The following is a 19355-nucleotide window of genomic DNA, read 5'->3' as shown; positions in this document are numbered from 1 at the left end:
TTCACCACATGATATGTGTTATGCTTGGAGCGTCGTGTATTATAGGAGTCTTTTATTTTTGTTGTGTCACAATCATCCTTGCTGCACACCTTTTGAGAGAGACATGCACTCATCGTGAATTTGCTAGAATACTCATTGAACTTCACTTATATCTTTTGAGTTAGGCAATTTAGCTTGCATGTGCTTCACTTATATCTTTTGAGCTAGATAACTTTGCTCTAGTGCTTCACTTAGATCTTTTTAGAGCACGACGGTGTCATATTTTGGAGAAATAAGAACTCTCGATCCTCACTTATATCTTTTTGAGAGTGCTCTCTCTGAGTAACTTGGTAATTGGCTTGTGCTATGAAAGTAGTCCAAAAGATGATAGGCGTCCAAAGAGGATATACTAAAAACTTCCATATTCTTGTGCACTGATTATAAAGAGAAGTTTGATTCCTCTCAATTAGTTTTGAGACATGGATTTGGTAATATTAGAGTTATGTTAGTAGGGTGTTGTGAATCTATAAATACTTGTGTTGAAGTTAGTGATTCCCGTAGCATGCACGTATGGTGAACCGCTATGTTAGGAAGTCAGAGCATAATTGATTTATTGATTGTCATCCTTTGTGTTGCAGTCGGGATCGCGCGATGGTTAACACCTACCAACCCTTCCCCTAGGAGTATGCGTTTGGCACTTTGTTTCGATTACTAATAAAAACTTTCGCAATAAGTATATGAGTTCTACATGACTAATGTGAGTCCATGGTATAGATGCACTTTCACCTTCCACCATTGCTAGCCTCTCTACTGCCGCACAACTTTTGCCGGTGCACAAACCCACCATATACCTTCCTCAAAACAGCCACCATACCTACCTATTATGGCATTTTCATAGCCATTCCGAGATATATTGCCATGCAACTCCCACCGTTCCGTCTCATGACATGTGCTGTCACTTTCATATTGCCATTGCATGATTGTAAGATAGCTAACGAGATGTTTCAACGTCATACGCTAAGCTAGATCGTTGCACATCCCGGTACACTGCCGGAGGCATTTCCTATAAAGTCATCATTGTTCTAAGTATTGAGTTGTGAGTAAATAAAAGTGTGATGATCATCATTATTAAAGCATTGTCCCATGTGATGAAATAAAAAAATAGGCCAAAGTTGCCCAAAAAAAATTTATGGAAAGAGGCCAAAGAGCCCAAACAAAAAAGAGAGAAAAGGAGAGAAGGGACAATGCTACTATCTTTTTCCACACTTGTGCTTCGAAATAGCACCATGTTCTTCATGATGGAGTCTCTTGGTTTGACACTTCCATATACTAGTGGGAATCTTCATTATATAACTTGGCTTGTATATTCCAATGATGGGCTTCCTCAAAATTGCCCTAGGTCTTCGTGAGCAAGCAAGTTGGATGCACACCCACTAGTTCTTCTTTTGAGCTTTCACATACTTATAGCTCTCGTGCATCCGTTGCATGGTAATCCCTACTCATTCACATTGATATCTATTAATGGCCATCTCCATAGCTCATTGATACGCCGAGTCGATGTGACCATCTCCTCCTTTTTGCCTCACAACCTCCACCACACTATATTCCACCTATAGTGCTATATCCATGGCTCACGCTCTTGTATTGCGTGAGAGTTGAAAAAGTTTGAGAAAGTAAGAGTGCGAAAACAATTACTTGGCCAATACCGGGGTTGTGCATGATTTAAATTCGTTGTGTGGGGATGATGGAGCATAGCTAGACTATATGATTTTGTAGGGATAACTCTCTTTGGCCTTTTTATTTCGAAAGTTCTTGATTACCTTGCTAGTTTGCTTGAAGTATTATTGTTTTGATGTCAATAGCAAACTATTGTTTTGAATCTTACGGATCTGAACATACATGCCACAAGAAAGAAGTTACAAAGGACAAATATATTAGGTAGCATTCCACATCAAAAATTCAGTCTTTACCACTTCCCTACTCGAGGACGAGCAGGAGTTAAGCTTGGGGATGCTTGATACGTCTCCAACGTATCTATAATTTTTTATGGTTCCATGCTATTATCTTGTAATCTTTGGATGTTTTGTATGCATGATTATGCTATTTTCTTTTTTTTTTTTGGACTAACCTATTAACTCAGTGTTGGAATTATGCCCTAGAGGCAATAATAAATATAGTTATTATTATAATTCATGTATCAAGATAATCGTTTATTATCCATGCTATAATTGTATTGAATGAAGACTTATATACATGTGTGGATACATAGACAAAACACTGTCCCTAACAAGCCTCTAGTTGGCTAGCCAGTTGATCAAAGATAGTCAGTGTCTTCTGATTATGAACAAGGTGTTGTTGCTTGATAACTGGATCACGTCATTAGGAGAATCACGTGATGGACTAGACCCAAACTAATAGACGTAGCATATTGATCGTGTCATTTTGTTGCTACTGTTTTCTGCGTGTCAAGTATTTGTTCCTATGACCATGATATCATATAACTCACTGACACCGGAGGAATGCTTTCTGTGTATCAAACGTCGCAACGTAACTGGGTGACTATAAAGATGCTCTACGGGTATCTCCGAAGGTGTTCGTTGAGTTAGTATGGATCGAGACTGGGATTTGTCACTCCGTGTGACGGAGAGGTATCTGGGGGCCCACTCGGTAATACAACATCACACACAAGCCTTGCAAGCAACGTGACTTAGTGTAAGTTGCGGGATCTTGTATTACGGAACGAGTAAAGAGACTTACCGGTAAACGAGATTGAAATAGGTATGCGGATACTGACGGTCGAATCTCGGGCAAGTAACATACCGAAGGACAAAGGGAATGACATACGGGATTATATGAATCCTTGGCACTAAGGTTCAAACGATAAGATCTTCGTAGAATATGTAGGATCCAATATGGGCATCCAGGTCCCGCTATTGGATATTGACCGAGAAGTCTCTCGGGTCATGTATACATAGTTCTCGAACCCGCAGGGTCTGCACACTTAAGGTTCGACGTTGTTTTATGTGTATTTGAGTTATATGGTTGGTTACCGAATGTTGTTCGGAGTCCCGGATGAGATCACGGACGTCACGAGGGTTTCCGGAATGGTCCAGAAACAAATATTGATATATAGGATGACATCATTTGATTACCGGAAGGTTTTTGGAGTTACCGGGAATGACGAATGGGTTCCGGGTGTTCACCGGGGGGGGCAACCCACCCCGGGGAAGCCCATAGGCCTTGGGGGCGGCACACCAGCCCTTAGTGGGCTGGTGGTACAGCCCAAGAAGGCCCTATGCGCTATAGGAAGAAAATCAGAGAGAAAGGAAAAAAAAGAGGAGGTGGGAAAAGGGGGAAGGACTCCTCCTTCCAAACCTAGTTGGACTCGGTTTGGAAGGGGAGGGTTGCCCCCCTTGGCTCGGCCGAACCCCTTGGGGGTCCTTGGACCCCAAGGCAAGGCTCCCCCTCTCCCCCCTATATATACGGAGGTTTTAGGGCTGATTTGAGACAACTTTGCCACGGCAGCCCGACCACATATCTCCACGGTTTTACCTCTAGATCGCGTTTCTGCGGAGCTCGGGCGGAGCCCTGCTGAGATAAGATCATCACCAACTCATCTACCTCTCCGTATCTCTTGCTGGATCGAGAAGGCCGAGATCATCGTTGAGCTGTACGTGTGCTGAACGCGGAGGTGTCGTCCGTTTGGCACTAGATCGTGGGACTGATCGCGGGACGGTTCGCGGGGCGGATCGAGGGACGTGAGGACGTTCCACTACATCAACCGCGTTCACTAACGCTTCTGTTGTGCGGTCTACAAGGGTACGTAGATCGAATATCCCCTCTCATAGATGGACATCACCATGATAGGTCTTCGTGCGCGTAGGAAAATTTTTGTTTCCCATGCGACGTACCCCAACAGTGGCATCATGAGCTAGGTTCATGCGTAGATGTCTTATCTTGATTCCGCGGCATTGTTGGATTGAAGCGGCTTGGACCGACATTACTCGTACGCTTACGAGAGACTGGTTTCATCGTTACGAGTAACCCCCTTTGCTCAAAGATGACTGGCAAGTGACGGTTTCTCCAACTTTAGTTGAATCGGATTTGACCGAGGAGGTCCTTGGATGAGGTTAAATAGCAACTCATACATCTCCGTTGTGGTGTTTGCGTAAGTAAGATGCGATCCTACTAGATACCCTTGGTCACCACGTAAAACTTGCAACAACAAAATTAGAGGACGTCTAACTTGTTTTTGCAGGGTATGATTGTGATGTGATATGGCCAATGATGTGATGTGATATATTGGATGTATGAGATGATCATGTTGTAATAGAAATATCGACTTGCACGTCGATGGTACGGCAACCGGCAGGAGCCATAGGGTTGTCTTTATACTAACATATGTGCTTGCAGATGCGTTTACTATTTTGCTAGGATGTAGCTTTAGTAGTGATAGCATAAGTAGCACGACAACCCCGATGGCGACACGTTGATGGATGATCATGGTGTGGCGCCGGTGACAAGAAGATCGTGCCGGTGCTTTGGTGATGGAGATCAAGAAGCACGTGATGATGGCCATATCATGTCACTTATGAATTGCATGTGATGTTAATCCTTTTTTGCACCTTATTTTGCTTAGAACGACGGTAGCATTATGAGGTGATCTCTCACTAAAATTTCAAGACGAAATTGTGTTCTCCCCGACTGTGCACCGTTGCTACAGTTCGTCGTTTCGAGACACCACGTGATGATCGGGTGTGATAGACTCAACGTTCACATACAACGGGTGCAAAACAGTTGCGCACGCGGAACACTCGGGTTAAGCTTGACGAGCCTAGCATGTGCAGACATGGCCTCGGAACACATGAGACCGAAAGGTCGATCATGAATCATATAGATGATATGATTAGCATAGGGATGCTTACCACTGAAACTACTCCCGACTCACGTGATGATCGGACTTGGGATAGTGTAGGTGGATCATGAACCACTCAAATGACTAGAGAGATGTACTTTTTGAGTGGGAGTTTAGCATCTAATTTGATTAAGTTGAACTCTAATTATCTTGAACATAGTCTAAGTCCACTTTGAATATATTTGTGTTGTAGATCATGGCTCACGCAAGTGTCATCCTCAATTTTAATACGTTCCTAGAGAAAGCTAAGTTGAAAGATGATGGAAGCAACTTTGTAGACTGGGCTCGTAATCTTAAGCTAATCTTACAAGCTGGAAAGAAGGATTATGTCCTTAATGCTGCGCTAGGAGATGAACCACCCGCTACGGCTGATCGGGATGTTAAGAACGCTTGGTTAGCGCGTAAGGAGGACTACTCAATAGTTCAATGTGCAGTCTTGTATGGCTTAGAACCGGGACTTCAACGTCGTTTTGAGCGTCATGGAGCATTTGATATGTTCCAGGAGTTGAAGTTCATCTTTCAGAAGAACGCCCGGATCGAGAGGTATGAGACCTCCGATAAATTCTATGCTTGCAAGATGGAGGAAAACTCGTCTGTCAGTGAACATGTGCTCAAAGTGTCTGGGTACTCAAACCGTCTAGCTGAACTGGGGATTGAACTCCCGCAAGAAGCTATCACTGACAGAATCCTTCAATCACTGCCGCCAAGCTATAAAGGCTTTGTGTTGAACTACAACATGCAAGGGATGAACAAGTCTCCCGGCGAGTTGTTTGCGATGCTGAAAGTCGCAGAGTCTGAACTCCGTAAAGAACATCAAGTGTTGATGGTGAGCAAGACCACTAGTTTCAAGAGAAACGGCAAAGGCAAGAAGGGCAATTCGAAGAAGAGCGGCAAGCCTGTTGCCAATCCGCCGAAGAAACCCAAGGCTGGACCTAAGCCTGAAACAGAGTGCTTCTATTGCAAGGGTATGGGTCACTGGAAGCGCAATTGCCCCAAGTATCTGGCAGATAAGAAGGCGGGCAAAGAAAAATCAGGTATATTTGATATACATGTTATTGATGTGTACTTAACCAGCTCTCGTAGTAGTGCCTGGGTATTCGATACCGGTTCTGTTGCTCACATTTGCAACTCGAAGCAGGAACTGCGGAATAGACGAAGGCTGGCGAAAGACGAAGTGACGATGCGCGTAGGAAACGGTTCCAAGGTTGATGCAATCGCCGTCGGCACAGTGTCACTTCAACTACCATCGGGATTAGTGATGAACTTAAATCATTGTTATTTAGTGCCTGCGTTGAGCATGAACATTATATCTGGATCTTGTTTATTGCGAGACGGTTACTCTTTTAAGTCTGAGAATAATGGTTGTTCTATTACTATGAGTAACATCTTTTATGGTCATGCACCGAATGTGAGAGGATTGTTCATATTGAATCTTGATAGAGATACGCATATACATAACATTGAGACCAAAAGAGTTAGAGTAAACAATGATAGCGCCATATTTTTGTGGCACTGCCGCTTGGGTCATATTGGTGTAAAGCGCATGAAGAAACTCCATGCTGATGGACTTTTGGAGTCACTTGACTTTGATTCACTTGACACGTGCGAACCATGCCTCATGGGCAAGATGACTAAGACTCCGTTCTCCGGAACAATGGAGCGTGCAAGTGACTTGTTGGAAATCATACATACCGATGTGTGTGGTCCAATGAGCGTGGAGGCACGCGGCGGATATCGTTATTTTCTCACCTTCACTGACGATCTAAGTAGATATGGTTATGTCTACTTGATGAAGCACAAGTCTGAAACATTTGAAAAGTTCAAGCAATTTCAGAGTGAAGTGGAAAATCATCGTAACAAGAAGATCAAGTTCCTACGGTCTGATCGTGGGGGTGAATATCTGAGTTTCGAGTTTGGTACTCACTTAAGACAATGTGGAATTGTTTCGCAGTTAACACCGCCCGGAACACCACAGCGTAATGGTGTGTCCGAACGTCGTAATCGTACTTTATTAGAAATGGTGCGATCTATGATGTCTCTTACTGATTTGCCGTTATCATTTTGGGGTTATGCATTAGAAACAGCTGCATTCACTTTAAATAGGGCACCATCGAAATCCGTTGAGACGACACCATACGAACTGTGGTATGGCAAAAGGCCAAAGTTGTCGTTTCTTAAAGTTTGGGGATGTGATGCTTATGTCAAAAAGCTTCAGCCTGAAAAGCTGGAACCCAAAGCGGAAAAGTGTGTCTTCATAGGTTACCCAAAAGAGACAGTTGGGTACACCTTCTATCTCAAATCCGAGGGCAAAGTGTTTGTTGCTAAGAACGGAACTTTTCTCGAGAAGGAGTTTCTCTCGAGAGAATTGAGTGGGAGGAAGATAGAACTTGACGAGGTTGTCGAACCTCTCATCCCTCTGGATGGTGGCGCAGGGCAAGGGGAAACCTCTGTCGTTACGACGCCGGTTGAGGAGGAAGTTAATGATGATGATCATGAAACTCCAGTTCAAGTTTCTGTTGAACCACGCAGGTCGACGAGATCACGCGCTGCTCCAGAGTGGTACGGTAATCCCGTCTTATCAATCATGTTGTTAGACAACAATGAACCTGCAAATTATGAAGAAGCGATGGTGGGCCCAGATTCCAACAAATGGCTAGAAGCCATGAAATCCGAGATAGGATCCATGTATGAGAACAAAGTATGGACTTTGGAGATACTGCCTGAAGGCCGCAAGGCTATTCAGAACAAATGGATCTTTAAGAAGAAGACGGACGCTGACGGTAATGTGACCGTTTATAAAGCTCGACTTGTGGCAAAGGGTTTTTCACAAGTTCCAGGAATTGACTACGATGAGACTTTCTCTCCTGTAGCGATGCTTAAGTCCGTCAGAATCATGTTAGCAATAGCTGCATTTTTCGATTATGAAATCTGGCAGATGGATGTCAAAACGGCGTTCCTTAACGGTTTCCTTAAGGAAGAGTTGTATATGATGCAACCCGAAGGTTTTGTCGATCCTAAAAATGCTGACAAAGTGTGCAAACTCCAGCGATCCATTTATGGACTGGTGCAAGCATCTCGGAGTTGGAACAAACGCTTTGATGAGGTGATCAAAGCATTTGGGTTTATACAAGTAGTTGGAGAATCTTGTATTTACAAGAAAGTGAGTGGGAGCTCTGTGGCGTTTCTAATATTATATGTGGATGACATATTACTGATTGGAAACAACGTAGAGCTTTTGGAGAGCATAAAAGGTTACTTGAATAAAAGTTTCTCTATGAAGGACCTAGGAGAAGCTGCTTACATTCTAGGCATTAAGATCTATAGGGATAGATCAAAACGCCTGATAGGACTTTCACAAAGCACATACCTTGATAAAGTTTTGAAGAGGTTCAAAATGGAACAGTCCAAGAAAGGGTTCTTGCCGGTGTTACAAGGTACGAGATTGAGTAAGACTCAGTGCCCAGCAACTGATGAAGATAGAGAGCATATGCGCTCCGTCCCCTATGCTTCAGCCATAGGTTCTATCATGTATGCGATGTTGTGCACTAGACCGGATGTTAGCCTGGCCATAAGTATGGCAGGCAGGTTCCAGAGTAATCCAGGAGTGGATCACTGGACGGCGGTCAAGAATATCCTGAAGTACCTGAAAAGGACTAAGGAGATGTTTCTCGTGTATGGAGGTGACGAAGAGCTCGCCGTAAAAGGTTACGTCGATGCAAGCTTTGACACAGATCCGGACGACTCTAAGTCACAAACCGGATACGTATTTATTCTTAATGGGGGTGCAGCAAGCTGGTGCAGTTCCAAGCAAAGCGTCGTAGCAGATTCTACATGTGAAGCAGAGTACATGGCTGCCTCGGAGGCGGCTAAGGAAGGTGTCTGGATGAAGCAGTTCATGACGGATCTTGGAGTGGTGCCAAGTGCACTGGATCCAATAACCTTGTTCTGTGACAACACTGGTGCCATTGCCTTAGCAAAGGAACCAAGGTTTCACAAGAAGACCAGACACATCAAACGACGCTTCAACCTCATCCGCGACTACGTCGAGGAGGAGGACGTAAATATATGCAAGGTGCACACGGATCTGAATGTAGCAGACCCGCTGACTAAACCTCTTCCACGGCCAAAACCTGATCGACACCAGAACTGTATGGGTGTTAGATTTATTACAATGTAATTCACATGGTGATGTGAGGGCTAGATTATTGACTCTAGTGCAAGTGGGAGACTGTTGGAATTATGCCCTAGAGGAAATAATAAATGTATAGTTATTATTATAATTCCTGTATCAAGATAATAGTTTATTATCCATGCTATAATTGTTTTGAATGAAGACTCATTTACATGTGTGGATACATAGACAAAACACCATCCCTAGCATGCCTCTAGTTGGCTAGCCAGTTGATCGATGATAGTCAGTGTCTTCTGATTATGAACAAGGTGTTGTTGCTTGATAACTGGATCACGTCATTGGGAGAATCACGTGATGGACTAGACCCAAACTAATAGACGTAGCATGTTGATCGTGTCATTTTGTTGCTACTGTTTTCTGCGTGTCAAGTATTTATTCCTATGACCATGAGATCATATAACTCACTGACACCGGAGGAATGCTTTGTGTGTATCAAACGTCGCAACGTAACTGGGTGACTATAAAGATGCTCTACAGGTATCTCCGAAGGTGTTAGTTCAGTTAGTATGGATCAAGACTGGGATTTGTCACTCCGTGTGACGGAGAGGTATCTCGAGGCCCACTCGGTAATACAACATCACACACAAGCCTTGCAAGCAATGTAACTTAGTGTAAGTTGCGGGATCTTGTATTACGGAACGAGTAAAGAGACTTGCCGGTAAACGAGATTGAAATAGGTATGCGGATACTGACGATCGAATCTCGGGCAAGTAACATACCGAAGGACAAAGGGAATGACATACGGGATTATACGAATCCTTGGCACTGAGGTTCAAACGATAAGATCTTCGTAGAATATGTAGGATCCAATATGGGCATCCAGGTCCCGCTATTGGATATTGACCGAGGAGTCTCTCGGGTCATGTCTACATAGTTCTCGAACCCGCAGGGTCTGCACACTTAAGGTTCGACGTTGTTTTATGCGTATTTGAGTTATATGGTTGGTTACCTAATGTTGTTCGGAGTCCCGGATGAGATCACGGACGTCACGAGGGTTTCCGGAATGGTCCGGAAACGAAGATTGATATATAGGATGACCCCATTTGGTTACCGGAAGGTTTTCGTGCATTACCGGAAAAGTTTCGGGCTCATCGGTAGTGTACCGGGAGTGCCGGGAGGGGTGCCGGGGACCATCGGGAGGGGTGTCACGCCCCAAGGGGTCTCATGGGCTATGGGAAGAGATAAACCAGCCCCTAGTGGGCTGGAATAAGTTCCCACTAAGGCCCATAAGGTTTGAGAAGGAAAAAACACAAGGTGGAAAGAGTTTCCAAGTGGGAAGGTGGAATCCTACTCCAAGTAGGATTGGAGTAGGACTCCTCCACCTCCAATTTCGGCCAAACCTTGAGGGTTTGAGGCTGCCTCTTCCCTCCCCCTCCCTCCTATATATACTAAGGTATTAGGGCTGATTTGAGACAACTTTTGCCACGGCAGCCCGACCACATACCTCCATAGTTTTTCCTCTAGATCGCGTTTCTGCGGAGCTCGGGCGGAGCCCTGCTGAGACGAGATCATCACCAACCTCCGGAGCGCCGTCACGCTGCCGGAGAACTCTTCTACCTCTCCGTCTCTCTTGCTGGATCAAGAAGGCCGAGATCATCGTCGAGCTGTACGTGTGCTGAACGCGGAGGTGCCGTCCGTTCGGTACTAGATCGTGGGACTGATCGCGGGATTGTTCGCGGGGCTGATCGAGGGACGTGAGGACGTTCCACTACATCAACCGCGTTCTCTAACGCTTCTGCTGTACGATCTACAAGGGTACGTAGATCACTCATCCCCTCTCGTAGATGGACATCACCATGATAGGTCTTCGTGCGCGTAGAAATTTTTTTGTTTCCCATGCGACGTTCCCCAACACCACCCGCCCACATCAGTGCGCACGAGCGGTCGACCCCGCCTGTCATCCGCCCAGGGAACGGTCGCGGTCCTTCTTAAATGGGGAAGCCGTGGACCGGTCGTCGTCCACAGTTCCCATCGCCACCCCACGACCTCCTCGAAACCCGACAGCCGCGAACCCTAGCAGCCTCCTCGAACTCGCCGGCCGCCCACCTCGCAGCAGGCATGGGGCTGTGGAACTACGGCCGCAAGGGGAACCACGACCGCGAGGCTGGCTCCTCGTCGGGACGCCTCCGCGGCTCCATGAAGGAGGAGGCCGCATCGCCCCCACGTCGTGCCTCCGCCGCGGCTCCCTTCACCATCGCCCCTAGGCCCGCCGTACATCGTGACCGGCAGTACCTCAATGCTGAGGTATGACGGCGCTACTGGGAGACGAGGACGCCGGTCCCGTGGAGCGACGTCCACATCTCTCCGTCGACCGGGTCCCTATCCCGCTGGTGCCGATGAGCGGTCGTGCGCGCCGCGACGAGATCGAGCGCCGCCGCCGCCTCCTCCCCGACGACATGTACTACGACGACAGGTACGGCGCCGACTCCACCCTCTGGGACACGTGGCTCAGGGACGAGCACGATGTCCCCCTCGCCTCCTACTTCGCCGGCACGGCCTTGGGGCCGCGGCAGGCACGGGAGGTGCGCGGGCGTACACGAGTGCGCGGTCTCACGCCCACGCCGTTGCCTTCCCCGTCTCCCTCACCACCTCCACCTCCTCGCATGACGGAGGAGGAGGAGGCCCGGCTCATGCAGCGCGTCATGGAGGACTCCATGATGACGCACGATGAGCACCAATGGCCAGGCCTAGACCGCGCGATGGCCCTCTCTACGGCCGGCGACATCGCCATCCCCGAACAGATGGAGGAGGAGGAGGTGGCCACGTTTCCTTCGGATCTGGTGGGCGCGTCATGGGGCTGGTCGTGCACCGCGTCGGAGAGGTGCGCGGGCGTACGCCCACGCCGTCGCCTTCCCCGTCTCCCTCACCACCTCCACCTCCTCGCATGACGGAGGAGGAGGACCGGATCATGCAGCGCGTCATGGAGGACTCCATGATGACGCGCGATGAGCACCAATGGCCGGGCCTAAACCGCGCGATGGCCCTCTCTGCGGTCGGCGACGTCGCCATCCTCGTGCAGATGGAGGAGGAGGTGGTGGCCTCGTTCCCTCCGGATCTGGTGGGCGTGTCATGGGGCTGGTCGTGCACCGCGTCGGAGATGGCGCAGGCAGCGGGGGCCATGAACTGGTGCCCCACGCCACCGCGGTCACCGGAGCGGGAGGCCTCGCCACGGGAGGAGGTGCTGCAGGCACCTGCCAGCTTCCAGCCCGCCACCGCACACGAGGGACCGCCGGCCCACCTCTATACGCCGCCAGCCTACGTCGACCTCGTCAGCGACGGCGACAACGACGACACCGGCGGCTAGTGAAGACGGCATTGACGGGTTTCTTTTTTTATGTTAATTATGTCAAACTGGGTCGTTTTGTGGCCGTGAAAACTGGGTCTTTTTTATGTTAATGTTATTATGTTTTAAGTTTTTTAACTGTGTTTATTTACTTTTTAGTTGAGCTTTTCTATTTTTTTAATCAAGTCTAATATGGACATGATTTGAGATACGGCCGCGTAGTGGACGCGCGCACGACCCAACAGACAGAAACGGACATAAACAAACTCATTGCCGTCCCAAACTAACAAAATCCGGTCAAACCGGACGTTGAGTCGTGCAGTGAAGTTGGCCTAACAAGTAGGACGGGAAGTTGGCCAACACGTCCCTTGCATGCGAGGAGTCAAGAATCCCGCACGCTTCCTGTCGCTTCCCTTTTTGCCCTGAAGTCGCATGGGCACGTCGGACCCGTGAGACGGTACCGTTGGTGCATGGCCCAGCCAAGCCACACCATTCCCATCCGCGGGACGAGACGAGAGGGGAAAGCGAGAGGTGGTCGGCACGGCACGCTCGGCCGAAGCTCCCCATTCATCCACCACGCACCGGGTCTGGTCGGGTCGGGTCGGGTCGTACTCGTACGTCCGTCCCATGGCACGCCACCGCGCCAACAAAAGTCCCAAGACGCCAAGGCTCAGGCAGGCTGCTAAATCTGGGGTGGAGGGGACGCACCGAGGCGCGGCCGCCTCGCCGAGATCGACGGGCCGACGCAACCCAGGCCGAGCGATTACGATACAACCAAGAACCAACCACAGGCAGCGACCGCGTTCCCGTTCCCGTTCCCGTTCTCGTGCGGCGGATATTCGGACGGGTCGCGCCATCTCCCCCGGCGGTCTTCTCCCCGGCCTTTAGCGGTGGCGATGGCGATGGCGGCGGCGGTGGAGGAGGAGGAGGAGGCGGAGGCGGAGGCGGGGAGGCCGATGCTGGAGGACGAGAGGAAGGGGAAGCAGGGCAAAGGGCGGCGCTACGGCCTCGTCGACTACCGGGCGCTGCCGGCCTACATGCGCGACAACGAGTACATCCTCCGCTACTACCGCTGCGAGTGGCCGCTCCCGCAGGTGCTCCTCTCCGCGTTCTCCATCCACAACGAGACCCTCAACGTCTGGACGTGCGTACTCTTCCTCCTCACCCCCCAGTTCCCCCCACCCGATTTTCTTTTTCAATCCAATTGTTTCCCAGTCGTGCGTGCTCATGCCTCGGATTCCAAGCACAGTAATTTTTACCGGTGTATGTATGGAACAGCTGACGAATCTAGTACGAGTAGTTCTGATGCCATTGTGTGTGTCTAGTTTGAACATCGGAACGTTGAGCTTTCCGAGGTGTCTGGTGCTTCATCTGCAGGCTGCAGCTTTGTTCTCTCGTTTTTGTGGGTGATCCAACAGCATATAGTCTCTTCACTTGTGCAATTATTATGGCATGAAAAGGGAAGTTGGTTTGCTTGCTATAAAACAAGGATTCTCTGTTTTGTTGATTTCCAGTGCAACCGTTTGATTTTTGATTCACCTAATCCTGGCTTGAAATTTGTTCATTTCCTGATGTTCAAACTTGTAGTTTCAAATTAACTCCGAAGTAAGAAAAGGCCTGAACAAATTCAGCACCAGAATGCATTGTGTCACGACTATGAATATGGAAGCATTTGTTGTGGCCTTTGCTTGTTCATTTCCAAGCAAGATGAGACAACCGCCAACTTAATTTTTATATTTTATATTAAGATCACCGTCTACCAACTAATTAAAGAAGTCTCTTTCAATTTCAATAGGTCACACTTTTCTACTCTTTCTTGCTTGCCTATCCTATCAAGTCAAAAGGAAACCAAGCGATTTGACTGCCATTATGTTACAGTTAGTTTGGTTAACCCCTAACCTCTTATCCGAGCTATGTGCCATAAATGGTGAAGTATGAATTCTAGGAAACTGAGACATACAAACTTCTGGGTGATATTACACTTCGTTATTTTGTCGATGTGGACATGATTTGGTGGTGTGTCCTTGCCGACTAGGGTTCAATTCCTGTCAGGAGTGAATCATGGGATCTCACAATCGCTTCTACCTTGATAAAATTACACAGGGCTCCTCCCCTGTTCATTTATTTATTTATTTTGCCGATATGATTTAGCAGAATGATGAATTTCCTGATCATCTCTGATCTAATAAAGCTATTTCTTTGTGTCTACTTCAGGCACTTGATAGGATTCTTCATCTTCCTTGCTTTGACCATATACACTGCAACAAAAGTTCCAAATGTGGATCTTCAGAGCCTGCAGAATTTACCTGATATGCTTAGGAATGCTGATCTTCATAAGATTCAGGCGGAGCTTGCGGCATGCCTTCCTTCATTACCTCACTTTTCTGACCTACAAAAGATGAAGGATGAATTTAGAAGCTCATGGAATTCTATTGATGTGCTTCCGTCATTATCTCGTTGGCGTCTCTTGGAATTACTCTCGAATTGCTTGCCAAACAGATTTACCCATTCCAATGAAACTAATCCTTCTATTCTTGTAAGTAGTCAACAACTTATCTAGTGTTTTTTACTCACTATCACTGTGCTTTATTTAAGGGTTCAGAAATGCAGTGTTAACCTACTTACAACAGTTAATTGGAAAATCTTACAAGTTGGACTATCAAACCCAAGCTGTTTAGTTTCCTAGTTTCTTCTTGCTATGCCCAATGTGAGTAATTCTGTCTGACATCTGACTAAATTAAGCCAGTTTGGTCCTCGCCAAGATTTGACTTCTAGATAGTTATCAGTTGAAAAATAATTCTTGAAGTCTAACAGTTCCTGTTAGGTTACCGGAAAATCTGTAGCATCAAAACAAGCTTATGAGATGCAGAACCTTTGTTTTGTATGCACTCGCCAAAAAGTTGATTTTAGACGCATCTAAGGTTTTATTGTTGTTGGTAGACATAGTCTATACAGAGTACATATAACAATACTATGGTTCAATGTGATATCTTGTTTTTTTGAATAAAAATTCAATGTGATATCTTCACGCTGTTTTTGGCTTATGTAGGAGCATTGCAAGGGCCTTTGTATTTATAATATATTCCCTTGAGTTCCATCTGATCCTCATTAACTTGTGTGCAGATCAGCATTCGCATTGCATCACTCATGTAACCTGTGTGTTGACAACTTGTCACATAACGAGGATTGTTTTCATCTGTGCAGGAAAGCATGCAGGAGGATATCGTAACCGTAATTGCACCACACTTTATCAGGCCGATCTCTAGGTGGCCATTCTTTGCCTTCTTGGGAGGAGCAATGTTTTGCCTTCTTGCCAGCAGCACATGCCACCTTCTCTCCTGCCACTCTCGCCGCCTTGCGTATATCATGCTTCGGCTTGACTATGCGGGCATTGCAGCTCTTATCACCACTTCCTTCTACCCTCCAGTATACTACTCTTTCATGTGCCATCCTTTCTTTTGCAACCTGTACCTCAGCTTCATAACTATTCTAGGATTAGCAACTATCGCATTCTCTCTGCTCCCAGTCTTCCAGAACCCGGAGTTCCGAACCATACGAGCGTGCCTCTTCTTCGGCATGGGAGCATCAGGTGTGATCCCTGTTTTTCACAAGCTGATCCTTTTCTGGCACCAGCCAGAGGCACTGATCACTACCGGATATGAAGTTTTGATGGGGCTGTTCTACGGTCTTGGAGCATTGGTGTATGCGACTCGGGTGCCTGAGCGCTGGATGCCTGGGAAATTCGACATTGCTGGGCACAGCCACCAGCTCTTCCATGTCTTGGTTGTTGCTGGAGCCTACACCCACTACCATGCAGGGCTGTTGTACCTCAAGTGGAGAGATCAGCAGGGCTGCTAAAAGCTGTTCTATGGTCACAGGGTGTAGATTTATTTGGTTATATGGTTGTGTCTCGATGATTTATAGAGGACTTGTTCAATCTGGGTAATGAATTTACTGATCCGTGTAAAGTGTATACTAGACATAATAAACAAGTAAAATTAAGGTGATTATAATTTTTTTTGACTGGCTTAAAGGCATTAAATTCAGCAAGCTTCATAAAATGTTGATACTTACTCCTTCCCTTCCATCCATAATATAAGAGCTTGTTTGACACCGGGAATATGTTACTGTCTTGGTGATGGAATCTGAGTGGCAATTGATTGCGGTTGCTGTTCACAGCCGTGCACATCAGTACATCACACATCAGCTAGGCTGCCCTCTCATAATCTCGTCGATGTGATGTAATTTGACAGGCTGACATCCACTGCACCGGCTGAATTGTTCTCAGTTTTTTGGTACTAAGAATAATACAGCACCGCTGCTGTTGTTGGTGGCTCATTCATGCCTCTGTCGCAAAAATATTGCTCACATGGATCTATCCAGGCTCGTCGCCATGGCCGTGCTCCTCGGCGCCTTGCAGCCGCTCCTGAGCCACTGCGCCGGCGACGTCAAGGGCCTGCACCCGGTCGTGCTCGTGCCGGGGTACGGGTCCAACCTACTCGAGGCGCGGCTGACGGCGGCGTACTCGCCGCCGGCCCCCGGCTGCTGCGCGCGTGAGGGGAATGGGTGGTTCCGGCTGTGGCCGATCAACCAGACGGCGATGCGCGACCCCCGACAGGTCCCGTGCTTCGTGGACCAGATGAGCCTCGTCTACGACGCCGTCGCCGACGACTACGGCAACGTCGCCGGCGTCGTGACCCGGGTCCCGTTCTTCGGCTCGACGCGCGGCTTGACTGGGTGAGCCTGACCTCCCAACCACTCCATCGTTTCAGTGCTTCCTAGTAGCAGTAGTAGATTATTCCTAGTCCACAAATGTTTGATCCAGTACTGTATTTCGGTGGCGATGTGGCTTGCTGGACTGGCAGGTGGGACCAACTGGTGCGGGAGCTGGAGGCCGCGGGCTACCGCGACGGCGAGAGCCTCTTCGCCGTGCCCTACGACTTCCGCTACTCCGTCGCGCCGCGCGGCCACCCGTCCGCGGAGGGCGCCTGCAACTTCGGCGAGCTCACGCGGCTCGTCGAAAGGGCGAGCTCGCTCAGCCAGGGACGGCCGGTCGTCGTCGTCGCGCACAGCTTCGGCTGCTCGCTCACGTACCAGTTCCTCCTCGGCCGCCCGCTCGCGTGGCGCCGGCGCTTCCTCAAGCGCGTCGTCCTCGTCGCCTCCGCGCTCGGCGGCTTCTCGGAGGGGATGAACGACATCGCCGCCGGCATGGACTACGGCCTGCCGAACGTCGCGCGGCCGGCGAGGGTGCGGCTGGCGCGGAGCCAGCAGAGCGCGCTCTGGCGCCTGCCCACGCCGACGGTGTTCGGGGACCGGCCGCTGGTGGTGACCAGGGACATGAAGTACACTGCACACAATATCGCGGAGTTCTTGGAGGCCGTCGGCTTCCGGGAAGGGGTCCGGCCGTACGAGACGCGGGTGCTGCCAGCATGGGAGGCCCTCCCGGCGCCGATGGTGCCGGTGACCAGCATCATCGGCGTCGGCGTCAGCACGCCGGAGACGTTCGTGTACGGGGAGGACGGGTTCGTGGGAACGCCGGAGGTGGTGTACGGCGACGGCGATGGCGACATAAACATGGTGAGCCTGGTGGCTATCGAGAAGGAGTGGTCTAGGGTGGAAGGCCAGGTTCTGAAGGTGGTTAGGTTGCCCGGTGTTCGTCACGATGGCTTCTTCAGCGTTGGTTTCGCTCTGAAAAAAGTAGTTGCTGAAATACTCGAGGCTGGTAGAACTGTGGAACTCCGTCCGAAGATTGGCCGAGCGCAGACCAATGCAGGTCCAATTTGGAAGGAAGAGAGATGTAGAGTGCACGAAGGCCTTTATAATGCTTTGAGTGCAGTAATATATTTTTGGAGGTGCTTTGATTAATGTTATTATATACTCCCTCCATTCATAAATATAAGTCTTTCTAGAGATTTGAATAGAAGACTATAAATAGATGTATGTAGACATATTTTAAAGTATATATTCACTTATTTTGCTTCGTACGTAGTCTTTTAATGAAATTAAAAAAAACTTATATTTAGAAATAGAGGGAGTAATAGTTTTGATAAAAGATTTTGAAAACGAACAAGAGTCATAATTTCATATACGCCGGGAAAAAGTTTATGGTGGATTCTATTTAGAAACGGGCATGCTAAATCTAAGTCGATATTTAGCAAAGTCTTAGTTGACACCTTGGCCCTTTGGAGGCCTCAATATCTAAGCATGTTATTTGCTTTGTTAGAAAAAGGCTTGTGTTTTTCTTTATCAAAAGAAGAGCCTTCCCATCAGATTTCCATCCAGTTGTTGTCTACTCTATAATAACAATTTCAACGTGCCGATTTAAACGGACAACGCTTTTATCCGTTTTTTAATCTGTTAGGTTCACCTGTTCGTTTATACGTGTTTGTTTTTTAAAAGGAATCAGCCGATGCACTCAATAGAAAGCAAATGAACATCAGTAAAATAATAGGAGAAGGCTGAATGGGGTGAACCAACGAATTAAATAAGTAGAAAGAGGTAGGTGACAAGTGGGTCAGGCTGGACACATACAGACGACGCAGACACATTAAACGTCCGCTTTGTGTTCTTCTGCGACACAAATATGATCTAAATTTACGTCAGAAATAGATCCATCGGACACAAAGCAGATGCTAAATGAAAATAAATCTCAACGTTATGCCATTATTCTTGTCCGCGCCGATCCACATGAACGCGGTCGGACAATTTGGATTTTCCCGTTGAAGTTGCTCTAATATGCAAAAATGTTAGTCAAATCACCTAGGTTGGGTTTGTTATGGAGAGTTCGGCCAGATCGAGTGATGTGGGTTATCCTTAAGAGAAACCATTTGATTTGTTAAGATCATTACAGCAACTAGCCTGAGGCCAAACTATGAGTAACTACTAAACGAAAAGATAACATGCACATCACTAGGATCAACGATGTCGCAGCTAAGAGCAACTCTAGCAGACCCTGCAAAAACTTAACCCGCAAAACGCGTTTGCGG

The 19355-nt window shown here is 47.8% G+C and overlaps 2 protein-coding genes across 2 annotated transcripts; both read left to right on the top strand.

Annotated features, from left to right (window-relative positions):
- Positions 1 to 13037: 13037 nt before the first annotated feature.
- LOC123449253 (heptahelical transmembrane protein ADIPOR3) lies at positions 13038 to 16389 on the top strand. The gene is made up of 3 exons (XM_045126399.1): positions 13038 to 13513; positions 14584 to 14905; positions 15574 to 16389. Exons 1-3 carry the CDS (start codon positions 13266 to 13268, stop codon positions 16225 to 16227), a joined length of 1224 nt encoding a protein of 407 aa, XP_044982334.1. The 5' UTR covers positions 13038 to 13265; the 3' UTR covers positions 16228 to 16389.
- Positions 16390 to 16422: 33 nt separating this feature from the next.
- LOC123449252 (lecithin-cholesterol acyltransferase-like 1) lies at positions 16423 to 18289 on the top strand. Its single transcript, XM_045126398.1, has 2 exons — positions 16423 to 17106; positions 17235 to 18289. Exons 1-2 carry the CDS (start codon positions 16739 to 16741, stop codon positions 18232 to 18234), a joined length of 1368 nt encoding a protein of 455 aa, XP_044982333.1. The 5' UTR covers positions 16423 to 16738; the 3' UTR covers positions 18235 to 18289.
- Positions 18290 to 19355: the final 1066 nt, after the last annotated feature.

This window comes from Hordeum vulgare, chromosome 4H, assembly GCF_904849725.1.
Source record: "Hordeum vulgare subsp. vulgare chromosome 4H, MorexV3_pseudomolecules_assembly, whole genome shotgun sequence".
Lineage (NCBI taxonomy): Eukaryota > Viridiplantae > Streptophyta > Magnoliopsida > Poales > Poaceae > Hordeum > Hordeum vulgare.
The sequence above is the reverse complement of the archived record's forward strand: the minus strand, read 5'-3'. Positions and strand labels throughout refer to the sequence as shown.